At 45.7% G+C, this 16,981-nt stretch overlaps 1 protein-coding gene and 1 pseudogene across 2 annotated transcripts in view; one reads left to right on the top strand and one right to left on the bottom strand.

Moving 5' to 3' along the window:
* MAP2K1 (mitogen-activated protein kinase kinase 1) overlaps positions 1-15,440 on the bottom strand; it is a 103,505-nt gene extending 88,065 nt beyond the window's left edge. The window contains exon 1 of one of the 2 annotated variants that reach the window (XM_012454514.2): positions 14,928-15,440. In XM_012454514.2, coding sequence (XP_012309937.1) covers positions 14,928-15,007 — 80 coding nt within the window. In that variant the 5' untranslated portion in view covers positions 15,008-15,440. Of the gene's footprint in view, positions 1-1,421; positions 1,499-14,927 lie in introns of those variants that run through there. The other variant, XM_012454515.3, reaches the window with a different exon arrangement.
* LOC105718718 (small ribosomal subunit protein uS19-like) lies at positions 10,200-10,633 on the top strand (annotated as a pseudogene).
* Positions 15,441-16,981: the final 1,541 nt, after the last annotated feature.

The raw sequence follows: 16,981 nt of genomic DNA, 5'->3' as shown, positions 1-16,981 counted from the left end.
CCAGCCCCAGGCCCACAACTTTTCTTCATTCTCTTTTCCCTCAACTACCTAGGACAGTGATGATACAGAGGGGTAACCTTTTCCAGAGCTTCAGATAATTACTTGAAAGTAATTTTTTTAAGGATATTGCATAGTTACTAAAATTCAATGTTGGGTAAACTTGGAAAATTGTCAAACCAAGTAACTGTCCCAAATGAAAACACGTACTGTATGTAATATGTACCATAAGAAAATAAGAGTAAAAGCTCAACCACCTCCTTCCACTGCAGCAGTGTGAACTCTGGCAAATTCACACCTCTCTAGGTCTGGTTTCCTCATCTCTCAAATGAAGGCGGCCCAGGTCTAGAGAATCTGTTAGGTCCCATCCAGCCCTAATAGGCTCTGCTTCTATAAAAATCTGGGCAGCTGCTTCCTTCTTTCACAGCTCCTTGCAAAGAACAGAAAAGTCCCTGGCCCAGAAGGTCCTTGGGCAATCTTGTTACACTTAATAGTGTTCCCTGAGACACAAGAACTGCTACTGAGAGCAATGCAAGATTAGACAACTGTAAAATATCTAACATATTGAAAAGAAAAAGTTGTTTTGCAGATGACACTAGTAAATCTACAAATGCATATATATTCAATCAAAAAATGTTAATAGATAGGATAAGTGAATTTAACGAAGCTACAGGATATAACAAGTTCATACAAAACAAACCATAGTCAAGATGGAAAATACAAACTGATACTAAGACTGTTATGTATTTGAAGTATTAACTCAGGACACAAGAGAATTATTGAAAAGAAACTATAATACTCTAACAGGAGAAAGAGGAACACATGAATAAATGGAAAGATAGCCCATGAAAATTGCTGAAGTTTTCCTTAACCCTACCAAATTTAAAAACATGTATGACTATCAAAACTACGTAAGAGTGGGTTAAAAAGTTTTAGAAGTAGATAAAAATATCACAAAGACCAAGGTAAACTTGAAAGTACAACAGATGGATAAATGCATCACATTTAGTAAACTCCAGTAAGATACTAGAATTCACTGTGGAGAAAAATTAAGACATCCACCTCACACCAAGCATATTAATTCCACATGGGAAAAAGAGTTAACCACATAAGGGAAAGAAAAGGCTAGAAGAAAATGAAGCCACGTATTCCTGCTAGTTGTAGAGAGACGACAGATGTCAAACTGCTAATGAAAAGTATGCTATACATACTGCCCATTCAAAAAACATGCTTTTGAAGATTCAAAAATGAAATATTTTTTCTTAATATATTAAACACAATGGAACAATGTAACCACATCACTTATAAAACTTCAGAATATAAAGCATATAAAAACTACTTAGAAATATTTTAAATGATCAGAAAGGAAGAAAAATGTGCATGTGACTTTTCAAAATGTTCAACCACAAAACACCTCAGCCTACCTCTCCAGCTTCATGTCCTTCAACCCGCACCGATGCACCCGTCACACTGAACTACTTGCTGGCTCCTCTACACATCCCAGGCTTTCCCACTTGTGTGATGTTGCTCATCCTGCACTCTCTTCCTGCCACACCCCCCCATTCCCGTGGAATCCTAGCCATCCTTCAAGATCCAGTTCAAATGTCATCTCCTCCGTGAAGGCTCTCCTCATCTCCCCTCTTGGATGCGCATGCTCCCTTCTCGGACCAAGCTCCGACAGTGCTTGCTTTGTAGCTTTTCTGTGGCACTTTTCTTACTCAGCAGCCATTGTTTCCTCTTTCTTGTGCTCCTAAATCTCCCCCTACACTCCCATATTAGATTTTAAGATCCTTGGAGGCAGAGATAATCTTACTCATCTTTGAGTCACCTACCTACAGCTCCCAGAATAGTGATTTACATTCAGTAAGTATTCAATAAATATTAGTTTAAACTGAATTGATGCAATAACCCATTTCAAAAATATAAAAATTAAAGGGAAGCAAATTGACCTTTAAAGGAGCCCTTACATTGCCTATTAAGCTATCAAAAACCACTAAACTGGAAAAAAAAAAAAAAAAAGTCTTGAGGCTTGAGGAAACAGTTGAAATATACATTGTAAATTGGTTCAATCTTTTTTTGGAACATACTCTGTTAATATGTAACAACAGCGGTAGCACGGTCCATTGCCTCTGATCTGGTGGATGAATTTATTTAAAAGCAAAACAAAATAAATGGACTCAAAAACATTTACAAGCCTATCATTAAATAATAAAAATCTGGAAGCCACCTAATAATCAACAAAGTGTCACCTGCGTGGCCAGATCCTATCAAACTCTACTCTTCGATTAATAAAAATGACAAGGATGAGGATTATGTCCTCAGGGAAAAATCAACTGATCTCAACTATCCAAAAATGTATATAATGGAATAAACAAAGTTAAACTGGAGAATTTAATGTCTATAGGTTTTTTCTTTAGAAGGTATTCATACATTCAAAAATTTTAAAGCACTGTCCTTAAGCAGGCAATTATTCAAAGGGAGGCGTTCAAGGTCATTCTACCTTGTCCATTTTTTCTTCAACCTCCAGGTAACCTCTTCTTAACCTGACTCCCTTCCTGACATCAGAGCAGGATGCCCCTGAGAGATACACAAGAAATCATAGGCAGGATCAGCATTTTTAGCAGTTGGCCCTTCATGGGATTCAGAAAACACTTGCTATTTCAAAACAAAACACTATTCATCTTGAGAGAAGAAAACTTAGCAAACAGGTATGTGAGCCTCTAAACAGCTCTCTTGGGCTTCTGAGCAACAAAACAAGGGCACAGGACATGAATTAAAAACACAAGTTGCGGCCCGGCGCGGTGGCTCAAGCCTGTAATCCCAGCACTTTGGGAGGCCGAGGCGGGTGGATCACGAGGTCAAGAGATCGAGACCATCCTGGTCAACATTGTGAAACCCCGTCTCTACTAATACAAAAAAATTAGCTGGGCATGGTGGCGCGTGCCTGTAATCCCAGCTACTCAGGAAGCTGAGGCAGGAGAATTGCCTGAACCCAGGAGGCGGAGGTTGCAGTGAGCCGAGATCGCGCCATTGCACTCCAGCCTGGGTAACGAGAGCGAAACTCCGTCTCAAAAAAAAAAAAAAAAACACAAGTTGCAGTAAGAGACCAGAACAATTTTTCAAAATTGGCAGTTTCCGGAAGTGAACAACAGAAACAAACCTGGGACCGTAAGCTTTCTTCTCAGGTTTGCCTCATTTTGCCTCTAGTATCTGTGTTCTCTGACTTTGTTTTCTCAATGTGTCAGAAAGATTCACCACTGCTTGAATCTTCATAGGGATGCGGTGGAAATAACTACCATCCACACAGAGAAATGCTAGCAAAAAGGTTCCAAAGAGGGAGCTAAGAAAAAAAGAAAAAGTGGCTGTGCACAGTGGCTTACATCTCTAATCCCAGCACTTTGGGAGGCTGAAGCAGGTAGATCGCTTGAGCCAAGGAGTTTGAGACCAGCCTGGGCAACACAGTGAGACCCCACATTAAAAAAAAAAAAAAAAAAAAAAAGGTGTACTCCTAATCATAAGCCATTCTGCTGAGGGAAAAAAAAAGAATAAAATAAAATAAAAATAAAAAAGGAAGCAGAAAAGGTTTTTTTGCTGGTTTCTTTCCTTTTGTGTGTGTGAGATGGAGTCTCGCTCTGTAGCCCAGGCTGGAGTGCATTGGCACAATCTCGTCTCACTGCAACCTCTGCCTCCCTGGTCTTGGTTCAAGCAACTCTCCTACCTCAGCCTCCCAAGTAGCTGGGATTACAGGCACTAGCCACCATGCCCAACTAATTTTTGTATTTTTTTAGTAGAGACAGGGCTTCACCACGTTGGCCAGTCTGGTCTTGAACTCCTGACCTCGTGATCTGCCCACCTCAGCCTCCCAAAGTGCTGGGATTATAGGTGTGAGCCACCGCACCTGGCCGCTAGTTTGTTTCTTTAAACTTGTCTTGGTTTTCTCAAATCTACCAATAATGATATATCAAATCAGCAATGCTGTTACACCTAGGGGTTGAAACAAGTATGTTTCCTAATAAGAAAAAGATTCATAAAGTAGGTTTAGTGAATAAAACATTATACAGTAATATAATACTTATGCAAGAACCCCAAACCTCAGCATCACACAACATACTGATGTAACAAACCTGCACATTTACCCCCTGAATCGAAAATTAAACACAAAAACAGCTGGGCATATTGGCACATGCCTGTGTGTCCCAGCCACCGGGGAACTGGGGTGCAGGTAGAGATCACTTGAGCCTGGGAGGTCAAAGCTATAGTGAGCCATGATCGCACAACTGCACTGCTGCCTGGACAACAGAGCTAATGAGACCCTATCACAAAAAAAAAAAAAAAAAAAGAAAAGATGGGGGCAGATTGCACTTAATGTGATGCTTATCATAAAATGAAGACAAGCAGCACAAAGGGATCTAGGGATGGGAGAGAGCAAATATTAGTTGGCATTAAAGTACATAAGACTTGGAATGAGTTTTGCTCTTTGGGTACTTTTTTATTATACATTTTTTCAAACATACAGAAAAACTGAAAGAATAAAAGTGAAACTCTAACTAAACAAAAGAACTGTGAACATTCTGCTCCATTTGCTTTATCCACTGTTTGTGTATTTTGGGTTTTTTTACTGAACCATTTCAGAGTAAGTTTTGTGCATTATGTATGAATATGAATTCTCCTACATAATATCTGTACCATCATTACATTTTAAAAATTAGCAGTACTGCCGAGCACAGTGGCTCACGCCTGTAATCCCCTGACTTTGGGAGGCTGAGGCATGTGGATCACTTGAAGTCAGGAGTTTAAGACCAGCCTGCCCATTATGGTGAAACCCCGTCTCTACTAAAAGTACAAAAATTAGCTGGGCATGGCAGCATGCGCCTATAATCCCAGCTACTCGGAGGCTGAGGCATGAGAATCACTTGAACCTGGGAGGTGGAGGTTGCAGTAAGCCAAGATCACACCACTGCACTCTAGCCTGGGCGACAGAGTAAGACTCTGTCCCCCAAAAAAAAAAAATTAGCAACATTCTACTCACATTTCCCCAACTGTCCCAACAATGCATTTGATAACTGTTTCATTTTTTGATCCAGTACACAATTGGGGTTCATGCAGTACTTTTTGTTTTGTTTTCTTTTTGAGACAGGGTCTCATTCTGTCACCCAGACCAGCATGCAGTGGTGCAATCACAGCTAACTGCAGCTTGGACTTCTCAAGCTCAAGTGATCATCCTGCCCCAGACTCCCAAAGTGCTGAGGTTACAGGCACTGTGCCCAGCCCATGCAGTACATTTGATCTGCATGTCTCCTTGGGCTCCTATCCTAACAGCACCACCCTCCCCTTTTTCCCTTGATAGTATCTTTAATTTTTTTTTGAGACGGAGTTTCACTCGTTACCCAGGCTGGAGTGCAATGGCGCGATCTCGGCTCACCGCAACCTCCGCCTCCTGGGTTCAGGCAATTATCCTGCCTCAGCCTCCTGAGTAGCTGGGATTACAGGCACGCGCCACCACGCCCAGCTAATTTTTTTTGTATTTTTAGTAGAGACGGGGTTTCACCATGTTGACCAGGATGGTCTCGATCTCTTGACCTCGTGATCCACCCACCTCGGCCTCCCAAAGTGCTGGGATAACAGGCGTGAGCCACTGCGCCTGGCCGATAGTATCTTTTCTTTTCAGAGAGGGTCCCACTCTCTCACCCAGGCTGGAGTGCAGTGGTACCATTATGGCTCATTGCAATCTGACCTCCTGAGCTCAAGCAATCCTCCCACCTGAGTGTCCTGAATAGCTGGGACTACACACACATGCCACCACATCTGGTTAATTTTTGTATTTTTGTAGAGAAAGGGTCTTGCCATGTTGTCCAGGCTGGTCTCTAGCTCTTGGGCTCAAGCAATCCTCCCCCGACTTGACAGGCCTCCCCAAGTGCTGGGATTATAGGTGTGTGCTACCATGCCCAGCCTTATGCTGACTTTTTTTTTTGAGAGGGAGTCTCACTCTGTCACCCAGGCTGAAGTGCAATGGCATGGTCTTGGCTCACTGCAACCTCTGCCTCCTGGGCTCAAGCGATTCCCCCACCTCAGCCTCCTAAATAGCCTCCCGAGTAGCTGGAACTACAGGTGCGAGTCACCACATTCAGCTAATTTTTGTATTTTTAGTGGAAACAGGGTTTCACTATGTTGGCCAGGCTGGTCTTGAACTCCTGATCTCGTGATCCGCCCACCTTGGCCTCCCAAAGTGCTGGGATTACAGGCGTAAACCACCACACCTGGCCTATACTGACTTTTTAAAGATAGGTCAGTTGTCTTAGAGAACATTTCACATTCCACGTTTGTCTGATTGTTTCCTCTTGGTGTCATTATCTCATTCCTCTATCCCTGTATTTGCTATTAACAGGAAGTCAAGGCTTGATTAGATGTAGGTTTGGGCTAGATTTGAAGGACAAGCAGCATATGAAATATCCAAATCAACATGATTTATCAACATTTACAATTTGTTATTAAAAACAAAAGGAACTATTCAGCCTTTTAAGGAGGAGAAAATCAAAAACTGGCATCATTAACACATCCCATTTGGACAGCATTCCAGTGATAATAAAGTGCTTTTTTTCCTTCTTCCCCTCTTGCCTCCCCATAAAGTGCTTTTGTCTATATTATTTTAGATGATGCTCTCCTACCCTACTTCCCTCACGGATTTCTCTACTAATGAGGAAAACTAGGCTCAGTGAGGTTAAGTGATATGACCAAGGTCACACCTTTAAGAAGCGTTATAGGCTTGGAGCAGTGGCTCTCACCTGTAATCCCAACACTTTGGGAGGCCAAGGTAAGTGGATCACCTCAGGTCAGGAGTTCAAGGCCAACATGACAAAACCCTGTCTCTACTAAAAATACAAAAAAATAGCTGGGTGTGGTGACACGCACCTATAATCCTAGCTACTCTGGAGGCTGAGGCAGGAGAATCGCTTGAACCTGGGAGGCGGAGGTTGCAATGAGCTGAGATCGCGCCATTACACTCCAACTTGGGCAAACAAGAGCGAAACTCTGTCTCAAAAAAAAAAAGTGTTATAATTAAGTGAGGAATGAGGTACCTGAGGCACGGCATGGAGTTGCTCAGAAAAGACTACACACATGGGAGATGAGCTTTATGTTAGATCTTGAAAGATGGGTACCATTAGGGCCAGACACAGTGGCTCACACCTGTAATCCCAGCTCTCTGGGATGCCAATGCAGACATATCACCTGAGGTCAGGAGTTCGAGACCAACCTGGCCAACATGGTAAAACCGTATCTCTACTAAAAATACAAACATTAGCTGAGCATGGTAGTGTGTGCCTTTAGTCATAGCTACTTGGAAGGCTGAGGCAGGAGAATCGCCTGAACCCGGGAGGTGGAGGTTGCAGTGAGTGGAGATTGAGGCACTGCACTCCAGCCTGGGTGACAGAACAAGACTCCATCTCAAAAAAAAAAAAAAAAAAAGAGAATTCCAGTAACCCATGATAAGTACAGTAACCCCATTCATGTAACTTTTATTACAATATATTGTTATAATTATTCTATTTTGTTATTATTGTTAATCTCTTGCTATGCCTAATTTATAAATTAAACTTTATCACAGGCATATACTGCATAGGAAAACACACAGTATATGCACAGTTTGGTACTATTGATATCTGTGATTTCAGGCATCCACTACAGGTTTTGAAATGTATGCCACTAAGCCGGGCGCAGTGGCTCACGCCTGTAATCCCAGCACTTTGGGAGGCCGAGGTAGGCAAATCACAAGGTCAGGATATCAAGACCATCCTGGCCAAAATGGTGAAACCCTGTCTCTACTTAAAATACAAAAATGAGCTGGGCATGATAGTGTGTGCCTGTAATCCCAGCTATTCGGGAGGCTGAGGCAGAAGAATAGCTTCAACCCGGGAGGATGAGGGTGCAGTGAGCCGAGATCACGCCACTGCACTTCAGCCTGGCAACAGAGCGAGATTACATCTCAAAAAAAAAAAAAAAGAATTTATCTGCCATTTCTGTATCTGCTGTAACAGCAGCACAGGTGTTCTTCCCAAAGACACAGGCTTAAGCAGGCCTTTTTCACAAGAAGCTGTCTGAAAGACAGCACCAGTATTAGTTACTACACTACATCAACTACCCAATAGAAGCATTCAAGTTCAAAACTACAAAATCAGTGTGAAACCACTTCAACAGCTCCTAGATAGTTATCAAGCCAGACACAGTGGCTCATGCCTGTAAACCCAGCACTTTGGGAGGACAATGAGGGAGGATTGCATGAGGCAAGGAGTTTGAGCCCAGGTTGGGCAATATAGTAAGACTCTTATCTCTAAAAAAATTAAAATGATTTTAAAATTAGCCAGGCATGGTGGTACATGCCTGTAGCCCCAGCTACTCAGGAGGCTGAGGCAGGAGGATTCCCTGAGCCCAGGAGTTCAAGGTTACAGTCAGCACCAACGCACTCCAGCCTGGGTGCCTGAGCAAGAGCCTGTCTCTAAAAATAAAAAAAGTGAGATCTTGGGAGGTACCCTGCTCACTACTGCAACTGCATTAACAGTGTTGTTCTAAAGAAAGAGCTTAATAATGTGCCTTATACTAGAAGGGGAGGCAACGTAACCTAAGACCCAACAATCCCACTTCTGAGTACATTCCACAGGAAACTCTCTCACAACATCCAAAGGAGAAAAAGATGTCCAAGGATGGTCATGGTCATGACTGTTTGAGGCAGCAAGGGGATGGGAAACAATGAAGATGTCTAATTCTAGAGAAATAAGTAAGCAAAATGTGGCAGATGCACATGATTGCTCTACAACCAAGAGAAATAATGAACTAGACACATATTGCATAGCATCATGAATAGAGCTCAAAACAAATTTGGTTAAAAAAAAAAAAAAAGAAACTAAGGCTGGGTGCAGTGGCTCACACCTGTAATCCCAGCACTTTGGGAGGCCAAGGCAGGCGAATCATAAGGTCAGGAGTTTGAGACCAGCCTGGCCAACATGGCAAAACCCCATCGCTACTAAAAATACAAAAAATTAGCTGGGTGTGGTGGCACGCACCTATAGTCCCAGCTACTCAGGAGGCTGAGGCAAAGAGTATCGCTTGAACCTGGGAGGTGAAGGCTGTAGTGAGCCAAGATCGCACCACTGTACAGCCTGGGCAACAGAGCGGGACTCTGTCTCAAAAAAAAGAAACTAATGCTGGGTGCGGTGGCTCACGCCTGTAATGCCATCAGCCAGGCATGGTGGCACATGCCTGTAATCCCAGCTACTCAGGAGGCTGAGGCTGGAGAATCGCTTGAACCTGGGAGGTGGAGGTTGCAGTGAGCCGAGATCATGCCATTGCACTCCAGTCTGGGCAACAAGAGCGAAACTCGGTCTCAAAAAAAGAAACTGATATAAAATTTAGGGACGGTCGTTGCTTCTGTTCAAATACTCCTGGTTCACCAATACAGTGGCTCACACCTCTAATTCCAGCACATTGGGAGGATGAGGTGGGCAGATCACTTGAGCTCAGGAGTTCGAGACCAGCCTGAGCGACATGGTGAAACACCATCTCTACAAAACAATCAAAACTTAGCGGCACACACCTGTAGTCTCAGCTACTCACAAGGCTGAGGCAGAAGAATCACTTGAGCCCAGGTGGCAGAGGTAGCAGTGAGCGGTGAGATGGTGCCATTGTACTCCAGCCTGGGCAGTGGGAGTGAAACCCTATTTAAAAAACAAACACACACACACACACAAATACTCCTGGTTCTCCCCCTTCGAAGTACGTCACTGCCGTCCTTGAAGGTCAACATGGCCACATGATTTGCTCTGGCCAAAGAAATGGCAGCAAAAATGACAAGCCTCACTTCTTGGCAAAACTTTAAGAGCCTGAATGTGGCTCTTCACAAGATTCCCTCTTCATGTAGGTACATTTCAGAGAGGATGCCTCAATCAGCCTGGATCCCTAAAGAACCCCAATCTACAGAGGCTTCCACTGACCTAAAAGTGTGTTAAATTGCTGAGATTTTGTGGTCATTACCTCAACATAACCTATTCTATTCTATCTAGGAAATGCAGATTCCTAGCACTATAGCATTTTAGAATCCTAAGCAGATACATACAAAACCATACTTCTACTTCCCAAAGGCATACACATAACCAAACCAACAGGTGGAATTATAAAACCACATAAATGGTCTTTTCGGAGGATCCGGCAAGATGGCAGAGGTGGAGCAGAAGCACAACAGGAACTTCCGCAAGTTCACCTGCCGTGGCGTGGCCCTAGACCAGCTGCTACACATGTCCTAAAAGCAGCTGATGCAGTTGTACAGTGCGCACCAGCGGCGGCGGCGGCTGAACCAGGGCCTGAGGCTAAAGCAGCACTAACTGCTAAAGCGCCTGTGCAAGGCCAAGGAGGCACCGCCCATGGAGAAGCCAGAAGCGGTGAAGACTTGCTTGCGGGACATGATCCTCCTGCCCTTGATGGCGGGCAGCATGGTCAACTACAACGGTAAGACCTTCAACCAGGTGGAGATCAAGCCAGAGACGATCGGCCACTACCTAGGTGAGTTCTCCATCACCTACAAGTCTGTGAAGCACCGCCGGCAAGGCATCGGGCCACCCACTCCTCCCGCTTCATCCCCGTCAAGTAGTGGCCCAGCTAATAAAGGCACACATATATAGTGCCAATAAATAAATAAAAATAAAACCATATAAATATCTTAGAATGGTTGAGTGAGTGACTGTAAAACAAAAGGAAACGGGGTGATAAGGAATGAGCATAAACGGAAAAAGAAAAGGAAAAATGAAAAGACCTAAAGTTTCATTAAACCCATTGTGCAAATATTAGAAATTTCATTCACTCATTGATTCAACAAACATCTATACACCTATTATGTGCCAGGAATTATTTTGGGTGTACTTACAGAGTGGTGAGTCAAAAAAAGGCAGTACTATGCTTAAAGTTTATAGTGTACAGGAAAGCCATATATTAAGAAAACCTCAGTAAAAAATTACAATGATTAAGTCTCATTAAAAGCTCAGGTGAGTACCAGGCACAGTAGTACCCACCTATAGTCCCAGCTACTCAATAGGCTGAGGTGGGAGAATCGCTGAAGTCCAGGAGTTCAACAACCAGCCTAGGCAACATAGCAAAACCCCTTATCAAAAAGAAGATAAAAAAGCTCAGGTGACATGAGAAAGAGGGACCACATTCAGTGGTTTATAAGCATCTCAGAGGAAGTGACATTTAGGCAAATAGGTGAAGACTGCTTTCTGCCTAGCTAGCGAAGGAGGGGCGATTCATTCCAGGCAAAGGGAACAGCATGTACAGAGGCCTGCAGTGAGTATGGACCATCCCATAGAGGAAGTGAAAGAGGACTAGTGTGATGGAAGAAAGGAGCAGCAGGAAATGTGGTTAAAGAGACTGGTGGGAGGGGGCAGTGGGGACAACAGGCAGATCACTCAGTCTCACAGTCCAATATAAGGAGTTTGGATTTTATGCTAACTGCAATAGAACCAGAAGAACATTTTAAACAGAAGAATAATGTTATCTTATTTCCAATACATTACATCCTAACACTTAAGACCCTAGTAATATGCTCAGGTTTTTGCAAAATATGCAAACTGCATGATTTTTCTTTGAGGACCCCTAGAACTTGCATAAACTTCAGGTCTCATATTACCCAACTCCATCTCTATATGGGAAGTCCTTTGTTAGAGGTGAGCACAAGGCCAAGGACAAAGCAACTTTACCAATTTGGTACCAAGAGTTCTTTACTGTCAAAATGGATTTTCTTCTTCTTTAGTTCACATTGTCTGGTAACATTCAAAATTGTTCCCTGATCTAATCACAGAAATCATGAAAGCAACAGAGTTCTTTCTGCTGGCAGCCCAAGACGGGACATTTTGCTAGACAAACACTCAGAAGTTAAAGATAAGATGTGTACAGTTGTCCCTCTCATTAGTGCTACGAAATATAGGGAAACAGTCCTTGTTTGTCTCAGGTAGCCTACACAAAGATGCCTCCTATTGTAACATAGCAATGAGTCATGGAGGTAGATGCAGATGGTACAAAAAATTAAACTAGGGAGAACTGTTTGTCCAGAAGCAAAGGCACTTTAATACACAATCCACCACCATGAATGGAAATCACTTTCCAGTTTCCTTCAGTCCAAAACTTAGGCAGCAACAAAGGCACCAGGAGCCAACAGCTTTGGAAGGTTTAATATGTACTAGCTCATTTAATCTTCACAACTATGCTAAGTAGTTCTATTATTAGCCCCATTTTTGCAGATGAAAAAACCTAAAGCTAAGCCTTAAACTAGAAAACTTGAACCAGGTCACAAAACCACAACAGAGGCCAGGCACGGTGGCTCATGCCCGTAATCCCAACACTTTGGGAGGCCAAGGGGGGCAGAGTACGAGGTTAGAGGTTCAAGACCAAGTTCAAGTTCTACTAAAAATATAAAATTAGGCCGGGCGCGGTGGCTCACGCCTATAATCCCAGCACTTTGGGAGGCCGAGGCGGGTGGATCACAAGGTCAAGAGATCGAGACCATCCTGGTCAACAAAGTGAAACCCCGTCTCTACTAAAAATACAAAAATTAGCTGGGCATGGTGGTGCGCGCCTGTAATCCCAGCTACTCGGGAGGCTAAGGCAGGAGAATTGCTTGAACCTGGGAGGCAGAGGTCACAGTGTGCCGACATCAGGCCACTGCACTCCAGCCTGGTCAACAGAGCTAGACTCTGTCTCAAAACACACACACACACACACACACACACACACACACACACACACACACACACAGAGCTAGGCTTCAAACCTAGCCTAACTCCAGAGCCGTTACCTCTTAACCACTGTTTAGAACCTCCCAGTCCCATCCAAATTTTTCTGTCACCAAATATGGAGTAGTTTCTTCTCATCCTGCTCTTACTGTTTTAATGAAATCCCTCCCCCTTGAGAGAATACAGTTGTGGTGTCACAATTACAACAGAATAACAGGTACTTCTTCTTAGTATCCACTTCCAAATCAAATAGGAAAGAATAATCAGGCCACAACATTCAGCCAGAATCCACTGTGGTCAGAACTTGTCCTAACAACAGTCAGGGCTTTCAGTCTGTTTTAAGAAGGTGAAACACTGTACACTAAAACTGAACAAAGGTTTGCACTGCAGCTGGGCTTGATGGCTCATGCCTGTAATCCCAGCACTTTGGGAGGCCAAGGCAGGCAGATCACCTGAGCTCAGGAGTTCAAGACCACCCTGACCAACACGGAGAAGAAGCCCCCTCTCTACTAAAAACACAAAACTAGCTAGATGTGGTGGTGCATGCCTGTAATCCCAGCGACTCAGGAGGCTGAGGCAGGACAATCACTTGAACCCAGGAGGCGGAGGTTGTAGTGAGCCGAGATCGTGCCATTGCACTCCAGCCTGGGCAACAAGAGTGAAACTCTGTCTCAAAAAAAAAAAAAAAATGTTTGCAATGCAACCCAACCACCTATACAAGTCAGTATCATGCAAAACAGATACCACACGACTGAGAGGGGCCTAAAGAGGAGAGTCTGCTGCAAGTAGGTCTGAAGAACTTAGCTGAACACATACCACAGGTCCACCGCTGACCATGTGATCACTACAGGCATGGAACAAATCACCAAGCCAACAAGTCCCCAGGTTATTAAAATCTAGGGAAAGTTGGCTGGGTACAGTGGCTCACGCCTGTAATCCCAGCACTTTGGGAGGATCGCTAGAGCCCAGGAGTTCAAGACCAGCCTAAGCAATATACCAAGACCCCATCTCTATAAAATTTTAAAAAATAAATTTTTTTAAAAATCTAGAGAAAGAAAGGGAGGTTACAGAAATCACCAAAGAGCAGAAAGTCCAAGCCTACTCTGATTTCATCGATTAGCTTCCTAAAGTCTGCAGGATGCAGGTAAAAGATTAAGAACCTAATCTTTACTGAAGGTTGGACAAACCACCACCCAAAAAAAAGGCAAAAAATAATAATAACCTAATCTTTTCTGGTTATTTCTCTAGCTAGCCAAGCAGCTTTCCCTCACATAGTCTTGTCCCTTACCTAGAACCCAAGAGTCGTGGGAGCTCAGAAACCCCCAGGAAACAGCCTCATGATTATTTAATGAAATAAAGTGTTCGTTTGTGAGCAACGCTGGAAGCTGCAGAGATGGAGCACCTAGTATGTGGTTTATAGGTCATGGTGTTCATGCCTCAGGTCAGGAGTTTAGGAGCTCCTCGTCAAGTACGGAAAGCTAATCATTAGTGAGGAAATGGTTTGTTGAATAAATAAATGAATGAATGAATGAATGAATAGCCGGATAAGGAACGATGCTTTCTTGAGCAAGACAGTTCCCAGGAAGGCCAAGGACCGGGAACTCCCAAAGTCAGCAAGGAAAAGCCACGAAGTCCACACGGACTTCCAGCACGCCCCCGCTGGCCAGGCAGCTGGCCTACAACAAGGCACTCAGGCCCCACAGGTGTCAGGCATGAAGGTGAGGCTAATGCTCCACACTTCATAACCCGAGCCGGTCTCAAAACACAGATGCGATCTTAATTCTTTCCAAAACATTAGTCTCCTCTCCCCGTTACAGGCCAGACTCCAGAGGATCACATTTAGAACACAGCTCGGGGGAGGCAGGGGAGATGTGCCAGCTTTTATTTTCTTGGGAGAAGACTGGTCAGTGGCCAGGGACCACTGAAACGGTAGGGAAACGGGTGAAAAGGGGAATCGAGACCCGCGGGATCCGCGAACTGGTCTGAGTCAGGAGCACAATCAGTGCTTAGTCACTGATACCTCGGCGGCCGGGAGTTCTTCGCCCCCTGCCAGCCCCAGACGTACGTGACAAACCGTAGCGGAGCCTGGCGCGCGCTCCTGAGCCCCGGCCCGGGCCTCCCCAGCCGGGCCCCGACGCTCGCCGCCCGCTCCATACTTACTCCGCAGAGCTGGTCCCGTTAACCGCGGAGCCGTCGGGGGCCGGGTTCAGCTGGATGGGCGTCGGCTTCTTCTTGGGCATTTTGGACCCGGCTAAGGCGCTTCCAACTCCGGGGGTAGGGCAGCACCTCTCGCTTCCTCCCGCTGAGCTGCCCCGAGCCCGCTGCGCAGGTCCAAGTCCGGGCCACGGGCCCCGGGGATGCCTTCGGCGGGTGCGCCCCGCGCGGTCCCGTCAGCTCCGAGGGGGCCGGTGGCGGTCTCAGGGGACCCCCGCCCCACCCGCCCGGGACTCGGCTCCGCGCGCAGCGAGCCGAAGGGCTGCCCCGCAGGAGTGGAGCGAACTAAAAGTGCGGTTCGGCAGCCCGGGATTCCCTCCCTCTCTCCCTCAACCAACCAGTCTCTCTGGCTCAGGCGGCCCCGTCGCGCGCGCACCAGAGCCCAGCTCCAGCTCCTGCCGGGGAAAAGTGCCGCCGCCGCGCTCCTAGCCGCTCCGCGCAGCGGCCCTGGGAGGGACTGGAGGTCGGGGGAGGGGCGGAGAAGGGGAAGCCTCGCCCCCCCACCCGGGCTGCGGCGCTTTCCACACACCCACTAGACTCCGCCCCTATTGCCTCGCCAACAACCAATGGAAGCAAGCCTCGGCGGCAGATGACGCGGAAATACGTCATGGGAGCGCGGCGCGCTGCCCTGGGGGCGGGGTCCGTCGCGGGCTCGACGGCGCCCTCTGCCGCCCGGAGACTCGCAGGTAGACCCAGCCGAAAAGAGGTCTGTGTCGGCTGCCGCGTGAGCTCCTCTAGGCCAAGTGCCGCCGGGCCTCCTCGTCTGCGGTAACTAGCCTGCTCCCGACCTTCGTCCCCAAGCCGAGTCATGTTGACGGAAATGAAATAACAAAATAAATAAGGAAAAGGACCCCTTCCTGTGTCCAGAGGAGAGGCAGCGTGGGGAATAGGAAACTTGTCCAGAGACTCCTTGAGCCCAACAAACTGTCATTTATGTATTTTATTTGTTTAATAATACTACTGAGAAGGGTGCGGGAAAATGGATACTCAGTGCTGATGAGATTGTAAATTGTTGCAACAGTTTTTGATGAGATTGTAAATTGTTGCAACAGTTTTTGAGAGCAGATTGATTTTTTTTTTTTTTTTGACGGAGTTTCACTATGTTGCCGATATTTTTTTAAAGCCTTAAAAACACTCTTTTCAGTCCAGGAGCGGTGGCTCACGTCTGTAATCCCAGTGCTGCCTGAGCAGGGAGACCCCCGACTCTACTAGCTGGGCGTGGTTGAGTGCACCTGTAGTCTCAGCTACTGAGGAGACTGAGGCTGGAGGATCACTGGAGCCCAGGAGTTTCAGTCTGCAGTGAGTTAAGATCACACCACTGCACACCAGCTTCAGAGCGAGACTCTCTTTAAAAACTTTCATCCAGGCCAGGCAAGGTCGTTCACACCTATAATTCCAGCGCTTTGGGAGGCCGAGGCGTGTGTATCACGAGGTCAGGAGTTCAAGACCAGCCTGCCCAAGATGGTGAAACCCCATCTCTACTAAAAACACAAAAAAATTACATGGGCGTGGTGGCCGGTGCCAGTAATCCCAGCTACTCGGGAGGCTGAGGCAGAGAATCACTTGCACCTGGTAGGCAGAGTTTGTTTGCAGTGAGCTGATATCAAGCCCCTATACTCCAGCCTGGGCCACTGAGTGAGACTTTGTCTCAAAAAGAAAAAAAAAAGAAAAACTTTTTTTTTCTTTTTTTTTTAAACGGAATTTTGCTATTGTTGCCCAGGCTGGAGTGCAATGGCGCGATTTCAGCTCACTGCAACCTCCCCCTCGCAGTTTCAAGTGATTCTCCTGCCTCATCCTCCCAAGTAACTGGGATTATAGGCACGCACCACCACGCCCTGCTAATTTTTTGTATTTTCAGTAGAGACAGCGTTTCTCCATGTTGGTCAGGCTGGTCTCGAACTCCCGACCTCAGGTGATCTACCTGCCTCAGCCTCACAAAGTGCTGGGATTACAGGCGTGAGCCACTGCGCACAGCCAAAAAAAAAAACTTTTATCCAAAA

Source organism: Aotus nancymaae, unplaced genomic scaffold (genome assembly GCF_030222135.1).
Source record: "Aotus nancymaae isolate 86718 unplaced genomic scaffold, 86718_ANA_hifiasm-v0.15.2.pri h1tg000041l, whole genome shotgun sequence".
Classification (NCBI taxonomy): domain Eukaryota; kingdom Metazoa; phylum Chordata; class Mammalia; order Primates; family Aotidae; genus Aotus; species Aotus nancymaae.
The sequence above is the reverse complement of the archived record's forward strand: the minus strand, read 5'-3'. Positions and strand labels throughout refer to the sequence as shown.